The sequence below is a fragment of the Neofelis nebulosa genome, chromosome 3, assembly GCF_028018385.1.
Source record: "Neofelis nebulosa isolate mNeoNeb1 chromosome 3, mNeoNeb1.pri, whole genome shotgun sequence".
NCBI classification, from domain to species: Eukaryota; Metazoa; Chordata; class Mammalia; order Carnivora; family Felidae; genus Neofelis; species Neofelis nebulosa.
In genome coordinates, this window is record NC_080784.1 from 53021248 (window position 1) to 53038880 (window position 17633).

A 17633-nucleotide genomic window follows, 5' to 3' on the forward strand; every position below is an offset into this window, starting at 1 on the left:
ATTTTTTTTAAAAACCTTGATGTAGAAAATATTTTGACCGATACTATAAAGTAGAACTGGGCATAATATTTATGCCTCCCTTGAAAACCTTTTCTGTTCACAAAACTCTATTTCAAATGATAGCATGGTCATGGTACAAAAACATTTATTTAAATTAAATATTTTAGACAGATCAATATCTACAACCGTTCCAAAGCATGTGTAGTTCTTACTAAAAAAAAAGGGAGGGGGGGAACAGTTTAGCTTAACGTCTGTGATAATGTTTTACAAGATTATTAATATACATTTTGGACTGCATCAGCCAATCATATTGTCAATGATTTACTATTTATTACCAAATGTATATACAGCAATAGCATAAAGATTAATTATATCTTATAAGTAATTTTACAGTAGGACTCCTTGGAAGAAAACAAAGGATCTCTCAACAATATAAAATATAAGCTGAAAATAGGAGAATATATAAAACACTTACATATTTCATACAGGCAATAATAATATGCTGCAATTAAAAGACAGACAACTGCCTTTTTGCTTGTTGCTAGTTATGTTCCTTCAAAGGAGTTTTGAGAAAAGGATGAAAATGTTTTTGGGGTGGGGTCAGGGCTCAGAAACATTTTCTGGATCACAGTGCGTTTCTGTTCTTTGGGAAGTAAGTATAGTGAAGGAAGTTGTTTTGAAGTGTTGGCTGAAGGTGTTACCAAGAACCAGCTGGCTGGTGAGGAGACCAAACTCCCACTGCAGCCATAGGAATCATGCTTAGGATTTTAAATCAGGGGATCTTTGAGTTCATGGCCAATTCAGGGGTAGAGGAAGAACGGTGAAGAAGAGAAAAAGAAATCCAGGAAAGGAAGAAGGGGACTCAGAGACAGAGAGAAGGAAATTCCTTTTGCACCTGCAGAGGGGGAGAGTATGATGAAATTTTGCTCAAGAAATCAACATATCTAGATTGGAGGTAAGTGACATTGCTCTGTAGGTTCCCAGCTCTTTGGGTCATTAGGAACAGGGAGTTGACAAGAAGTTGCCAACATCAACAAGAGTATCTGATTTAGGCTGCACAGACATGCATTTAAGGGTGTGCATGAAAGTGTGTGTGTTGTGTGTGTCCCACAAACATTATATATTCAGGCTGTGTATATTCTCTTGAAATGTGTGTGTAATAAAAAATAATTTATCTTTCAAAATATGTTTAAAAAACAATAGCTTGAATTCAATCCTATTTTCGGTGACGCAGGCAACCCTAGTGGTTAACTTTCCAAATCAAGATGGGTGTTGTTTCTCAAGTTGGAGGAGTCTTTTTGAAAGACTGTGATCATTTTGAAAGGCAGTGCAAGCACAGAAAGCCACGTGTTCTTGGGCTATGCACACAGAATTATCACCAGGTTGGCCGTCAATGAACTTATTAAGTCAAACTTCGTTTTCCTTTTAATTAGCCTTGAAACAATCCTAGATCAGAAAACCTTGGAGCGGAAGCGGCCTTAGATATCAAGTCTGTGCCCCACTTCCTAGATTGGGGGGTGGGGGGGGGAGGGGTTGGAAGGGGAAGAGAGACGAGTGGGAACCAACCCTCCCAGGCAGAACTGGGACTGGAGCGGGGGTCGCCTGGATCCCAGCTCAGGGATCTCCTCACCAGGAGGACCCATAGATCAGGACGGCTGTGCCCCATGCGGCTGTGTCAGAAGCTGGAGATGTATGAAAGCCGCTGGGATTTCACACATTTGTTTCCGTGACGGGGACCTGGAGAAGGAAAGGAAAATCTACCGGGAAACCATCTTTCAGCAACTAACTTGCCTTATTCCCCGGGTGCAGTCAATGAGAACCCATTTGAAGGAATACCCTCAAAATGCAGGCTGCCGGGAGTGAAGGGGCGCTCAGATCTGCAGAGCCCCGTTCTGCCCCGAGGACAGGTCAGACCTGCACACCCGGCGGCTGGAGGAAAGCTGCTAGCGCGGCGCCATCGGCTCTGCTCAGTGCGCGGGAAGGAGAGGGCTGCGGCGAGGCAGGGCTGGGCTGGCTGCCCCGGGCTCTATGACACGCTGTAGCTGTTGTAGTACGTGGCCGTGGCATCAGCCAGTACGGAGATAAGGCTGGTCTCTGTGGGGCCTGTCGATGTCACCTGGGAGACCGGGGCATGCCCATTGAGAGCCACAGCCCCCGCAGCAGAGTCTGGGTGGCCAGGAGTGTTCAAGTACTGGTCGAACTCATTGCGATCCATGTCCCCCAGGAGTTCCACCTGGCTCAGCTGATCCAGGGCATCAAAACCGGGGTGCTCGGGAGGAGGGGAGAGCTGGCCCAGGTGGGCGTGGAGGTTGGAGTGGAGAGGGTGGTAGGTGGTAGGGGAGTAATAGGCAGGAGACGGGGGACAGGTGGGTACAGTGGACATCATAGAGACGCCTGGGGACTGGCCAAGGGCCAGGGAGCCCAGGGGGTGACCGCAGTGGAGGGGGTTGGGGGCGTACTCCGGTGAGTAAGGGGGCCCCGGCAGGTGGGGGATGCGGCGGGAGTGCGCATGCTCCTCCTGGCAGGGAGAGGAGAAGAAGGTCTGCTCCGGCTCCAGCACGTCCAGGGGCGACATTTCCGGGGGCGTGGGCAGCCCGTAGGGGTAGGTGTCCACGCTGCCCGGGGTGCCGCCGCCGCCAGCCGGCCCTTCGTGGTAGCAGCCCCGCAGGCTGGGCAGGGCGGAGCCCGCGGAGTACTCACCGCTGTCCTCCTTCTCTCCTAGCGCCCCCCGGCCGCCGCCCCGCTTCTCGGGCAGAGCGTTCTGATCTCGGGAGAGGGAGCTCAGGAGGAAGCCTGCGTCCACGCGCTTGCAGAGGCGCTTGGCCTGCTTCTTCCTGCGAGGGCGGTACTTGTAGTTGGGGTAATCCTGCATGTGCTGCAGGCGCAGCCGCTCGGCCTCGTCCACGTAGGGCCTCTTCTGGGACAGCGTCAGCGCCTTCCACGACTTTCCTGCTCACATAGGTCAGAGAAGGCCACTTTTAGCATCCGTGCGGCTTGGGGAGGCCGGTGCCCTTGTCCCAGGCACTCGTGCCTCCCAGCATCCACACTCACACATGCCCTCAGCCTCTGGCCCTCATCCCACCCGCGGGTTCCCCCACTCCACAAAGGACACAGAGGACACCGCGCCCCCCGTACCCCCTTGCTAGCACCCTAGCACTGTGAGGCCAAGCCAATCTCTCCCGCTTGCATCCTACAAAACCACTCAAGTCAACCGCGGCTGCCAACACATCACCTCTCCTATGAATGTGCGCGATGTGGGATTCACGGTGAAGGGCCCACCAGACCCCGGGTCAGACACAGGATAAAAATATATAACGACTACATTGATTTGGGCTCTTTTTTACCCTTCGTGGACCAAGTCCACAAATCATTTGTGCATTTTAATGAAAACTCTCTGCCTTTGCTGATTATTGCTGCCTCTAAGGAAATAATGCTATATTTATTTATGGCATAAATTTCACAGGTCTTCTTGTGAAGGAACTCAGGCTCAGTCAATCGTTTCACATATGTAAGTAAATTACAGGATCCCACTTAGGGTAACAGACCATTATCCCTCATATCTGAAGGTCAGTTATGACTCTGCCATATAAAGACCATGGCCAGAATGCTAGCATCTACCTGCAACATGCACATATACATGCATGCACAGGCACATGCACCCCCCTGTATGCACACACACACACAGTGCATGCACACACCTGTATGCACAGGCACACACACACACACACACACACACATGCATGCACAGGCACACAGGTGTGCCAGCACACACTCATGTCAAGGCCTCCTGCCACCTACTTAGTACCCTTGCACTATGGCAGGGGGCAGCTGCTCAGTCTTTGATTCTCTTTGCAGAAGCAAATTCTTTAACTTCCCTGGGACTTTATTTTTCACACTATAAAATGTACTGCGATACTATCCAATGCAAAACTCTCTAAGAAGCATCCCATGCTTGTATCCCACGGATGCTAAAATGCTGGTTTCACTTGTATTTTCTATTCATCCTTATTCCCTTTTGTATCATTTTGTAAATTGTTTTAGCACCTCTCTCATCTGTCTATATTCATTGAATATCCCTCTGGCTGCTGGTTTTCTGAAAGTCATTTCTGGACCCCTTAGATTGTTACCTCCTAGGGCGGACTTGGGATTCTGCAAATTTAAAAGTTCCCCACATGACTCTGATGTATCCTAAAGTTTGAGACCTACTGGTCCAGAGGGTAAGCATCCCCATCCCCAAGTCCTGTAAGGAAAGGGGCCACATGTCCTGCCCCAAGCCCTCTGCACAGGGCCCAGTGCAGAGGTGTGTGTAACTGCTGCCTGGGTACCCGCACTGGCTGACTCTGGATGCCTGGCCCTCAAAGGGCGCTGGAGGAGGACAATTATTAAAGGCACTCTACCACTGGGATGAAAGTTTATAACTATTGTGACAGAGTCGTCAATTAATATAATTAGCTGTCACTTAAAAGGGCAACTTGAAAAGTGTGAGGAACTCTGGATTTGGGGTTGGTCAGCAGTTCACAGCCTGTGGCTGAGACTGCAAAGTTGTTGCAAGAGGCCCAAGATCCAGGCACACCCCACACCCTGTCTGTGGACTGAATATAAAATGGGACTCTAGTTTCTAAGTATACATGGATGTCATAGTATTAATAAAATATTCACTGTAAATACCACTAAATGTAAAACTGTCTTTATGTTCCTTCTCATTCATAGTATACTGAAAAAACCAGTGCTACTGGGTGACATTTTTAATGTTGAAGTTGGGAAAACTTACAGTCAAAAGAGTTGGGACTCTTTCCTAGGTCAGAAAGGAAAGGGCTGGGCAAGATCATAGAGTAGAAGTAGATCATCCTGCCACCCCCTTATTAACAAGTGTAGAAAGTCTGCATTTTAAAAATATGTTGCTTCCTCTTGCCCAGGACCAGGGGCTGTGTGGTTAAGCAGGAAGGAATCAGTGTCTTTCCTGCAAAATGAACTATAACCTCTGGAAGTCTAAATGCAAATTGCCAACAGGCATCAGCTCGCTAGAGGCATTTGTCAGGCAGGTCTTTCTGCCTGCCCTTTCCCTGGGAGCAGGCAGCCTGGGTCGCAGAAGGTTCCCCAGCCTGAGTTCCTCTCCCACCTCTGGCCTGGGCTGCAACAGAAACCTCACTCTGTCGTGGTCACAAGAGCTTCACTTCAGCAAGAGGCACAGTGCCTGGGCTCACTGAAAAAATGTGGAGAGGTCCACAAAAAAAAGTGTTTTCATTTCTTTAGAAACCTGGAGAAAAAGGGGTGCCTGGGTGGCTCGATCAGTTAAGTGTCGGACCCTTGATTTCAGCTCAGGTCATGGTCTTATGGTTCCTGAGTTCGAGTTCAGTATCAGTTCTGGAGGTCAAGCCCAGTATCTGGCTCTGCTCTGACAGTGGGGAACCTGCTTGGGACTCTCTCTGTCTCCCCCCTTTCTGCCCCTCCCCCACTCACACTGTGTGTGTCTCTCTCTCTTAAAATAAATAAACTTAAAAAAAAGAAATCTGAAGAAACAAATGAACTTTTAGATAAATACTTTACTGTTATGTATATTAATATGTTTGTCTTTATGCCACCGGAGCATGAAATATAATTTTAAATATTTTTATGAAGAAAGCGGCTCATGGAGACACTGACACATCTAGCCAGGGGGCTGGGCCATGGGTAGCAGGCTTTTTGAAACCAGCTGCTTTGAATGGACGCCTGGACTGCAGGAGGGACCCTCTCTGCGGACCAGCAGGTTTAGCCAGCAGGAAGATGGGTGTCAGCCCTCACCGCCACAGTTCTGAGCTCTAGAGGGAAAAGGAAAAAAAGGCTCAGTTCTGGGCAGGGTGGGGTTGGGGAGGGGCAGGGCAGCCTACGGTGACCCCTACTGTCCCTTCTCTCAGGTCCTGGCGCCCACTGTGCCTATGAAATGCTTTGAAAGGTTTCCACCACTTAAAATGAATAAAAATAAATCCAAAGGCAAAAAGGTTAGGAGTAGAGCGGCAGAGTGGCGCTGAAAGTGCTCAGCTCCAGACGTGGGAGAGAAGAAGCCCTGAGGAAACCCGACTGGAACTCCGGTTTTTCGGATGTGACCTAACATCCTTTCTCTGGGCTCCCCCGGTCTGGCGTGTCCCTGTCCCCAGTCCGACTGCCCCTGCTGGGACTGCGCAGCAGCCCTGGGAAATTGGCGGGCCCCGGGACAGACCTCGCTGGCGGCCCTGAGCATCCCAATCAAATTATCTACGCTCCTGCGATTGAGAAATACACGATCGAATCGAGTCTCTGCGTACTTTTCGCTCTTGGTTTAAAAACTAAGTTAAAGAAGGGCTGCGTTCCCACAAGCTCTCTCTTCACGAATATTCGTTAATAATAGTTACAACCACCTTCCGTGATTGTGCCAGTGGTAAAGTGAAGGGGATGGTGGGTTTCCCGCTTCGGCATTCCCAGCAAACACCGGTTCCACCCGGCCTCCTCTGCGTTTCGGTTCCAACTCGTCCGTGCGCGCGGGTCTCCGCTATTCCCTGGGACCCCAAATTCTGCTCCTGTTACCGCCAGTGGGCTTCCTGGCCCACCCTAGTGGGCCGCGCGGTTTCACTTTGGGCCTCGTCGAGGTGTCCCTGCTCTGAATCCCGGGCACTGCGCGCACACCCACGCTCGCACAGATGCCCAACCTCGCCCGCACAGACAGCGCCCGCGCTCCCCGCGCATACCCTCTCGCGGGCTCCTACCCACGCTCCGCAAGCTCGAGGGCCCCTCGCCCTGCCCGCAGCCGCGAGCCCCCGGCCCGCCCCCTCCCGAGCCCCCAAGCCTGCCGACCTCCCGGGGCGCCCCGCCTGCCGGCTTGCTTACTCACCCAGCATCTTGCTGAGCTCGGCGTTATGCAGGTCCGGGTTCTGCACGGCCAGACGTTTCCTCTCGTCCTTGGCCCACACCATGAAAGCGTTCATGGGCCTCCGGATGCGGCTCTCCGAGCCCTTGTCCCCCGGAGGGCGGGGGGCGGCTGGTGGAGACAGCCCATCCGACAGCTCGGCTTCCAGGGCCGGGCACTCGAGCCCCTCGGGCCACGGGTAAGCTCCCAAAAGCGAGGCCATGGCCGCACGGGGGTCCCCTCGTTTCGCCTCGCCGGGCAGGCGCTGACCTGGCCCTCGCACGGGTCGGGCGTCCAACTTGGCTGGCAGCCGCGGCCCGTCCCCTTATTTATCAGCTTCGGGCGGTCGCGTCCTCCAATGACTCTCGAAGGCGGCGCGGCCCCTCCCTCCGTCTCGGCGCGGGCCCACTCCCAGCGTCCAGGGCCACCGCGTCCCCGCTCCGACCTGCCAGGAGGGGGAGATGGGAGGGAGGGCCACTTCCCGGCGCCCTCCCCGGCCCGCCCCTCTGCCTCCAGAGTCCCTCCTGGGAATCCTTGCCTGGACGCCCCCAGGAACGCCTCTCGTCCCGCCCGCTCCAGGTGCAGGTGTCGCAGAGCCGGGAGGCTGGCGCCCCCCGCAGTCACCTCGCCCCGGACCGGGAGCCAGACTCCAGCCCCTTGTCCCGACTCTCGACGGCCTCCCGGAGCCAGGCTCCACCAACTCCTCTGGCGCCTGGAATCCCAGGAAGAACCGAAGCCAAACAGGTTTCGCTGGTCAGGCCCAGGCGCGAGAGACATTGACCATGAATCCTCCCAGAGCAGCCCGTGAACTGTTCTTGAGAGAACATTTCTACTCTTTTTCTAAAATGACCCAGGCTTCACCAACCTCGCCCCCAGCCAGCTTTGGCGGCCAGAGACCGGCAAGGGTTGGGTCTGCACTCTGCATGGGATTCTATGCAGCGCTCATCAAGGACCTCCTCGACGCCCCGAGACTCCCTGGCTGTCCCGAGGGCTTGTCTGCGTTCTCAGTTCCCCTTTATTCACTCCGCCACTAAGGTCTCTTCTTTAACACCCTTAGTCTCACAACACCCTTGTCTCCGATGTCCGCAAGGTCTCCAGCCCCCTCCTCTCTAGCTCTTCCCTCAGGGAATTTTCTTCTGGTTGTATTTTCTCTTTTCTCCGTCCTGCTCCTTAGAATGGTTGTCCTGGCCCTCCCCTCCCGCGTTCCCTTACGACTTTCTGAGTTCTTCTCTTGACACTCCAGAGATAGGCCACTGGTTCTGGGCTTGAGCTCAACTCTGAGGGTTGAAGTGTGGGAGCTTGGCAGTCTCTCCAAGATGCCAGATGCCTGCCCCCTGCCCCAGAGGACAGCTCTTTCCATACCCAGCTTTGTGTGGGCAGGGCCATTCTGCTGGCTCTTACTTCAGCTCCTGCACACAGTAGGCACTCAGGAACTGCCGAATAAGTGAATGAATAAGTGAGTGAGTAAATAAGGCTTAGACACACCCTACTGTATAAAATGCGGCAATCATAAAGCTTGATCAGATCCTGGAATTCAATCTACAAATATTTACAGAGCCCTATCCCTGTTCAGGGCTTAGCAGAGGTGACCCTGAAAGGAGGTAGCATTGTCGTGGGAGGACAGTGGGAGGACCTTGAGGTCTGAGTCAGGACCTGTATTCAGTGTTTGATCTCTTAATGTGTGACTCTCGGCAAGTCAGGTATCTCTCTAGGCCTTTTTTCCTAAATCTAAAATGAGGACGATGATAAGACTTGAACTAACAGGGTTGTTGTGAAGATTTGGTGAGATAATATATGTGAAAAGTTAAGTTCTACATGATGCTTGATGTTAATATAACTCTAAACGTAAAGCCCTGTAAATTCTAGGACCAAATTCAATGTCCTAGTGAGCACTGAATTCACAGGTGTCTTGTGTGCAACGCGTGCTCCTGGACGGGCCCCACGAACCCCAAGGCAAGTGGATAGAGAAATGCAACTTCTCCGTGTTTAAGTCCTGGTTTTAACCTATAGAGCCCAGGATAATTTTTATCCCAGAACGGGCCTCTCTTTTTTGGGCAGAATCCAGGAGCAGCAAGCTAGGCCCATGTGCTCCACCAGCTACTCTCACGGCCAGTGTGGTCAGCAAAGGGAGCAGGGCGCGGTGCTGGCTGGAAAGTGGGTGACCAGCAGCCGGGAGAGCATCGTGGAACCCAAGGTGGAGCGCCGGGGCTGGCTGGCGCCAGAGACAGAGCAGGGAGCGGGGGAGAAGGCGGGGTGCGGAGAGAATGTGTCCACGGTCTAGGCGGACTTCCCTACCCCGGGAAGCCTAGGTCATTTCCCGTGTTGGACCCCTCTGCCAGAAATTCCTCAAGAAAAAATCCCCAGGCCAGAATACTCTAAGAGCCGCGGGGAGCTAGGGCAGCGCCAGGCTCGGGGAGGGCAGCTCGTTGGGGAAAGGGGGTAAGGAGAAGGGATCTCATCTGGGGTACTTGAGCTGCAGTCGTGGACTCTGGAAGAATTCGGCTTCCACCCTTTGTAAGCCCACCACCGCTGCTGGGCGCAGACTGTGCTCCGCCGGGTCAGCGGCCTCTAGTGGACAGCGCCCCCTTGCCGGCCGAGGGCGTTCCCACTCCCTCCCCCCAGCCTCTGGCGCGCTGCCAGCTGGAGCTGAGCGCGCACGCAGTGGGGCAGCGCCCAGGCACCAGGTTAGGAAGAGGCGCGGGCCCCAGGTAGCGCAGAGCGGTCAAATTGGATTCCTGATACCTTTGGCAAAATTGGAGAAAACAGTAAGGGCGGGCACAGAGAGATACAAGTTGTGATTGTTGTTTCCAGTCGTTTAAGTTCTTGCATTTTGTCTGGAGGGAGCGCGGGAGACCAAGTTCCCCAGAACCTGGGCATTAACTGCCGCATGGCTAGCACGGGCACCGCCCTCCGCGTGTGAACTATCTGCTCACGGGAACCTGAGCTCTTTTGTTCGCCCCATACCTTCACATCTTAATTTGTACGCACGTATTGATTCACCTGGGTAACTTTATGGGAAGGTGCCCTGGTGCAGGCGGTGCTAAGGGATGCAGGTCCCTGTGACCCCTCTGCCTTTCTGGTCACTGCCACCTTCGGTCCTCCAGAACTCCGTGTAGACCTCAAGCATCGCCAAAGCCCAGGGCTCGGAGGGCTGAGGCGGAGAGCCAAGGCGGGCGCCCTATATCCGCCAGGCATCCCTGACACCTGCTCTGGCCCGCGGTGGGGGGCGGAGGGGGCAAGGCAAGGCCAGTTGTGGGTCCAGAGGCTCAGAGGCTCATCGGTAGAGGCTCCGCTCAGTGAATCTGCAAGCAAACAAACCAAGGAGCCTCCAGCAGAGACAACGGGACGGGATGGGGGTTTCAGCAGAAATCGAAGAGCAGAGAGTTCCAGCAGCGGTCTGTGTGTGACGACTCAGGGACACAGTGGACACTGTGCGAGTACCACGCAGCAGACCTGTCCGGACACAGACGCAAGTGTTCCTTTTCCTGTGTGTATTGCGTGAACTGTGCTCTCTGCTCACTCAAAAGACTTTTGCTTTCTTTCTTTCCTTTTCTTTTTCCTTTCCTACTTCTGTGCTTCCCTTCCTCCCTTCTTCCCCTTCTTACTCCTCTCCTCCCCCCTCCCCTTTTCCCTTTCTCTGCCCTCTTTCCCATGTCTTTCTTTAGCTCTGTAATTCCTTGAACTTGGGTTTCCAGAAACACAGAACCTAAAAGTCTGAAACCCCGAGTGTAAATTGCTGCAACTTACTAGCTGTGTCATGAGAATTCATTTACTTGATCTCAGCCTCGATTTCTTCATCTGTAAAATGGGGATAAAATCAGGATTACTGATATAGTATTTGTGAAATCACCTCCTATACTTTAAAGAATTGTGAAATGTTACAATAAATGGATGACATTTTAAATGGAATTAATTGTGCTGGGCCTTCAAAACTTCCCCCTCAAGTTTTCCTTAATCGCTTCCAAATCTATGAATTGTGGTTACTCTAGGAGAAGGAGAAGGTGGGGGGATCAGGTACACATTCCCTGCTCTGACCCACAGCTCTGGCACCAGAGCTCTGCCCCTGGACCAAGCATAGCACTGGGCTGGTGAAGCCACAGCCACCAGCTTTCATCTCTGCAGTGGTTTTGTATGTGTGTTTTGCTGGTGCTCTTTGTCCCTCACATCAGGCTGGGGGTTGAAATTATCATCACCACCATCGTCTTTGCTCACACTAATTTATCTGTCCTTGATTGACAGTGTTTGTAAAGGTCACTTGCTGACTCATTTGGGCCACCTCACAAACACTCTGCAAAGCAGGCTGCCCAAGTTATATTATTCTTTTAAACGTTTGTTTGTTTATTTAGAAAGAGAGAGAGAGAAAGCACCAGCAGGGGAGGGGCAGAGAGAGAGGGAGACAGACTCCCATGCAGGCTCCACACTGTCAGCACAGAGCCCAACACGGGGTTTGATCTCATGAACCATGAGATCATGACCTGAGCTGAAACCAAGAGTGGGTCACTTAACCAGCTGAGCCACCCAGGTGCCCCACCAAGTTCTATTATTAAGCCCTTTCCCTGATGAGGCAGGTGAGGCTGCAGCATGCCAGTGACAGAGCAGAGACTGAAGATGCATCTCTTGCCTTTGTGCCTTTGCTCCCTGGTCCCTGTGCTCCCCAGGGTCAGCTTCCAGCTCCCCCTACCCTCAACAGAGCCCCAGGCCAGAGAGAAGGGCTTCTAACCAGCTGCTGTGTCTCCCTCTGTCTTTGTACCCTCTCCAGTCTGATCTCTTGAAGTTCCACTGGACCTTTCCTCATCCAAAGGGTGCCTGAAGTTCAAGGAAATGTGAAAAGCAAATGAGCAAACCCTGTTGGCCATGGGTGAGGTACACGCTGGAGAGCCAGGAGACCTGCCCAGGCCTGCCAGCTGCCTCTTCTCCGACTCCTCAAGGCTGGTCCAGCAACAAGAAATCCTGACTTCCCTCTCAAAAGCTGCACTCAGAGCTTCTCTTTTCCAACCCAGAGGGATCTCTTCATAGTCATTTCGGAGAAGTTCATCAAGGTCCCTAATTTAGAATAGTTGGGGGGGGGTGGTTAAACTACACAACATGGATTGAAGATGTATTTGATTTAAGATGGCTTGCCGTAATGGAAGTAGGCAGGGCATAGACAGAGCTTCACTGCATCGCAAACTGTTTTTCTACAGGAACTAGGAGGAAGAGGAATAGGGTTTCTAGCCTGTGTTGTCCCTGAATGTGGGTAGTGTAGACCTCCTGACGATATCAAAACCCCTTTGTAAGAGGGACTTAATAGTACCAAAACACTGGGCTACAGAAACCCAAGTTTTCTTGGGATGTCCTATGCACAGAATCTCCTCTCTACATAAATGGGCTCATCTCTGATTACTCGTGTCTCCCAAGGAATGATGAGAAGAACTCTGACTTGGAGCCAGAAGACACTAAGTCCAATCCAGTCCCATCAGCTTCTACTGGCTGCACACATTTGAGAAAGTCACCTAACCAATGCACGGGGTGGAGAGTCACATGAGACCAGTGAGATGAAGGGCTTGCCCTGTTGTGTGCACTCTTGAGGGCTGGGCAGAGAGATGCCAATGCTCATTCTGGGATTTGTGTTTGCTTCTCCCTAGCAATGAGGGCCGGAAGAGTTCCAAGCCAAGAACACACCTTTTCTACATTAATTTTCTCCTACTCCACTATGAACAATGACCAGTTTTTCTTCTGTAAGGTAATATGTATGTAGGATTTCTGCTTTGAAATGATCTTTATTTAATTGGTCACACACTACACTTTCAGACTTCAGATGGAAAAACCAACAAATTACTAACAGTTCAAGGGGATATGTTTCTATCTCTTTATCCTATTGCCTATTCTTTCTAAATGCCTAAGAGGAAGAAGGGAAACTGACTAGAAGTCATCTTTAAATAATAAAAAATGGAAATAAGAATAAATAGGAATAAGTCTTTTCTTAGGCTATCTGTACACAGGTCTGATTTCTGGGTAAATAGTGTCAGGATAATGACCGACGTCATGAGGTAATACTGGTATAGATCTTGTCACGGAGAACTCTATAATTAGCCAACAATTCTGTTGTGAGAAGCTGAGGATACATCTTGTTTATTTAGCTTATGATATTGTCTTGATGGGTCTCAACCAACCATCATTTTATGTTTTGCTTTTTAATAAAATGTTCATTGGAGTATAACATGCCTACAGAGAAGTGTGAAGATGGTGACTGCTGGCTGAGATTTCACAAAGTGAACACACCTGCATAAGTAGGGCTCAGATCATGAAATAGAATGTTACTTGCTTTACCATTTTAAGGCTTCCCACTCCCCACTAAACCGTAAATTCCCTTATGGCAGGATTGAGTATCATTCTGTTTTGAAATATAGTATATTAATAGAAAAAATCAGGAGATGATCGCCATTGAAAAGCTAGTAACTCACAGTTCCCAAGAAGGCACTCTACACTCTGGGGTACACATGGGAAAGGAACAGCAGAGCAGCAAGAGCCTTCATTGTGATTTCCTCAGGAAGGACAGGTGAGCAGGGAGGGGAAGCAAGTTTAGGATTAATAAGTCTGAATAATTTTGGTGGACTTTGGAGTATAGGAATTGTCCCTGGTTGTCTGGTACCTGGCCTTGAGGTGATTAGGGCAGGTGGACAGTGGCCCAGAATGTGAGAGCTACATAAAGGATGTGGTTGTGGGTGTGGGTTTGTATTTGAAAAGTGCACAAACAGTTGCACTGTTCACTATCTCTAGGGATTGGCTAGACTTGGGAGGGGCAGTCCCTCCAGAGTCAGCAAGGCTCCTGATGTCAAAGCACCAAGATATAAACATAAAAGACTCTGTTAATACACAGTTATCTTTGACACTCCAGAACCTAAAATAACGGGTTGCACATAATCAGCATTCAAGTAAAGGGGAAAGATGGAAGGAAAGAAAGAAGGAAGTGAGGGAGGACAATGGGAACAATGTGCGGTGGGCAGGCTAGTTGGACAATAAGAGTGCTGCTTTCAATAGCCTCACTTCCCATAAACACTGAAGTGAGTTGCCCACAACTCATGTGAAAAGACTGCATTCAACAGCTCCTGGATTTATATTCAGAAAGATGGGATGTCTCAGCAGTCTTAGATGTCCCTTTATGAAGACTTCACTGGGAAACACGTCCCTCATTCAATATATCCATTCACACTACCTATCTAAATTGGTCCTTGAATAGTTTGCCCTGCATTTCCACTATCATTTGACAGTGATCTAGGAAAGGATGTGCTTCAGTTTTCTATTGCTGTGTGATTAACCATCCCATTATGGTAGGTATTTGCATAGTGTACAGTGAGGTTGGTTGTCTTCTTTATGATGTCTGAGGTCTCAGGTGGAAAGACATGAATAACCTAAAGTAACTTGAATGGCCAGGAGCTGGAACTATTTGGAAGTTTCTTCAGCCACGTGTCCAGCACCAGGGCTGGGATCACTCAAAGGCTGGGCTAAACTGAGACTATTAACCAGAGTATCTATCCATGGTTTTTCTATATTGTTTTGGCTTCCTTTTAGCATGGTGGCCTCCAACTAGATAGACTTCTTAAATGTTAACTCAGCTCCAAGAATGAGTGCTCCCACAAACAAAGCAAAAGCTGTATAGTATTTTATGACTTTGGCCCAGAAGTCACATGCATTACCTCTGACCAATACTCTATTGGACAAAGCAGTCACGAGCCTGGCCAGATTTAAGGGGAGGGAACATAGATCCATAACTCTCAATGTGGGAAGTGTCAAAATATTGTGGCATGCTTTAAAACCAGCACCAGATATATTTCTGTGTGAGATGATGGTGGTAAGAACACCATAGGTCTAAAACTGACAAATAACTAAGTAACTCATAACAACACTCCTTCCCACCCCAAAGTGAATGTCAAGGCAAAGAAATGTGTCACCCTCTTCTTCATGTCTTATGTCCACACACATTACACAATGCCATTCCTTCAAAAGGTTTTTCAAACCTCCCCCAAAGAAAATAATAGAAATCAGGCAATAATAATTTCCTTTTTAAGATGGAGGATACTGAGGCACAGGGTGTGTCTAGGGCAATAAAATAATTTAAAGGATGGGACTGGGTCTGGATATTGAAGCTGCATTTGAGAAAAGCTTAATGAGTTATGGATCCACATTTAGAACTGGAATATGTAAAGTTTTATTGGAAGGGGAAGTTGGGGTGTTTGGCAAGAATTGAAGTTCAAGTATGGAAAATGGTTTCTAAGGCCTTCTTCAACTGGGTTTTTAACTGTAGTCATCCTGTCACTTTTGACACTGGATCTAGTCAACAAAATGTTTGGAGCAGAAGTAATCACAGTCTTGTTTACTTGTATAAACAGGCATTTTACCTGTTTATTTAAAGTGCTATTACAAATCACATCTCATTTCATCTTCAAACAAAGAAAGCAAAGAAGGTATATTATTATAACCTTTATTTTATAGATGAAGAACTAAGGCTTATAGAAATTAAAAAACAGCTAGTGAGTGGCAGAACAGGTAAAATACTAAGCCCTAATACTACAGCTCTCTCAAGAAGACCCATTCATTGCTTAATTCTCCACAAGATGTAGGGTTTGAGTGAAATGAGGCTGGACCCAAACAAACAATATAATATGTAAGAAAGCAAACTTCAAATTACAGAAACTTCCACTTCTTCCCATGAAGGAGAAACAGGGATCAGATTTATCTTCCCACCCTAAACCATTACAAAACCAGATGAAATATATAAAACAAGAGTTTCAGACATTGTACACAGAGTGGAACAATAATCCTGGAAAAGATAAATAAACAAGATGAATCCAATAAGTTCCCCTGCTCACCATCTGAAGAAAGTTTCCAGACCATAGCACAGGAGGGAAATTGAGACAGAGACTGCAGGGTTTTGCTGTGTCAAGGAGACAATGTTCTCAGCTCAAGGAGGACAAAGGAGAGACTGTAAAAAGGAAGGGCCTCAGAGATTTGCAGAAGAGTATCCTTGATCTTTGGCTGAGTACTCAACTGCACATTTTGTGAAAAAATACTAAGGCTATGTGGGGGAAAAAAATCTGGAAAAAAGTAGGAGGAATAATCTCCTGAGCTCACACAGGGCTAGAAAGTGTTTCAGTTCCCATCAACCAAGGTGTAAAGACCTCTTAATACAGGGGGCATCAGGTATTGTCCCCAGAAGAGTATTGCATCATAAAAAAAGTACAACCCATTATCGGGATAAAAAACAGTCAATAGAAATAGAACCAGAAATGATAATGGAGCTGGCAGTTAAGGATATTAAAAGAGCTATTTTTAAATACACTCCATATGTTTAAGAAGGTAGGGGAAAACAAAAACATGATGGGGAGAGATATAAAAGTTCTAAGGAAGACTCAAATCAAAATTTTAAAGGTGAAATATACAATATTTGGAATACAAAAGACACTAGCTAAGATTAATATCAGATTAGAGATTACAGAAGAAAATATTAGTGAACAAGAGACAAACTACCCACAATGAAAAGCAGAGAGAAAAAAAGACTAAAAACAGAGAAGCAACAACCTGTGAGACAATATTAAGTGGCCTACCATAAAAGCAATTGAAGTCCCAGAAAAAAAAAGAGACATTAAAATACATATTTGAGAAAATAACGGCTAAGAAAATTTCCAAAGTTAATGGAAACTATAAATTCATTGTTTCAAAAAGATCAACAATCCTCAACCAGAAGTAATATAAAGAAAGCACATAAATACACATAATAACTGAACTGAAAAATCTTAAAAGCAACCAGAGTTTAAAGGACACATAACATATAGAAGAACAAAGATACAAATTATGGTAGACTTCATGCTTGAAACTACGCAATCCAGAAGACAATGGAATAACATTTTTAAAGTGCTATAAGAAAAAAATTTAAATTTTCAACTTATAATTCTATATCCAGCCAAAATATCTTTTAAAATGAAAGCAAAATAAAGGCTTTTCAAACAGGCAAAAGCTTAGTGAATTCATTGTCAGTAGGTTGGCACTATAAAAAATTTAAAGTCCTTCAGGCAAGGGAAAGTGATACCAGATGGAAATTTGGACCTACATAAAGGAATGATAATATGGGGTAAATATAAAAGACATTTCGTCTAACTTAAAGACCTCTTTGAAAGATAATTTATTGTTTAAAGCAAAAATAATAACAATGTATTATGCCATTTATAACATATTTAGAAATAAAATGTTTAACAATAGCCCAAAGGCCACGAGGAGGGAAAGGAAAATATACTGTTGTGATGTTCTTATTTTATAGGTGAGGTAATACTACATTATTTAATGGTAGACTGATCAATTAAAGATAAATATTGTAAACTCTACAGCAACCACTTTAAAAAAAAGAGCAAAGAGACTTAATATAGATAAAAATTATATCATGAAAACTTTAATTAATCTAATTCATCCAAAACATGAAAATAGGAAAATATAGGTAAAGAACAGATAGGACAGATAGAAAACAAAGTAAGATGTTAGATTAAAACCCACCTATATTGGGGAGCCTGGGTGGCTCAGTCGGTTAGGCGTCCGACTTCGGCTCAGGTCACGATCTCACGGTATGTGAGTTCGAGCCCCGCGTCGGGCTCTGTGCTGACTGCTCAGAGCCTGGAGCCTGTTTCAGATTCTGTGTCTCCCTCTCTCTCTGACCCTCCCCCGTTCATGCTCTGTCTCTCTCTGTCTCAAAAATAAATAAACGTTAAAAAAAAAGCCCACCTATATTGATGATTGCATCAAAGAT

The 17633-nt window shown here is 48.0% G+C and overlaps 1 protein-coding gene across 2 annotated transcripts; it reads right to left on the reverse strand.

The window, feature by feature from the left end:
• Positions 1 to 128: 128 nt before the first annotated feature.
• On the reverse strand, positions 129 to 7190 carry SOX7 (SRY-box transcription factor 7). Of its 2 annotated transcripts, XR_009259157.1 has the most exons (3): positions 6845 to 7190; positions 1837 to 2949; positions 129 to 1737 (listed from the first exon to the last, which is right to left on the reverse strand). XR_009259157.1 is itself a non-coding variant. In XM_058720831.1 (2 exons), exons 1-2 carry the CDS (start codon positions 7080 to 7082, stop codon positions 2027 to 2029), a joined length of 1161 nt encoding a protein of 386 aa, XP_058576814.1. In that variant the 5' UTR covers positions 7083 to 7190; the 3' UTR covers positions 129 to 2026. The 2 variants fall into 2 exon arrangements, 1 of the variants encoding a protein (XP_058576814.1); XM_058720831.1 differs by having other exon boundaries at positions 129 to 2949.
• Between the last annotated feature and the right edge of the window lie 10443 nt (positions 7191 to 17633).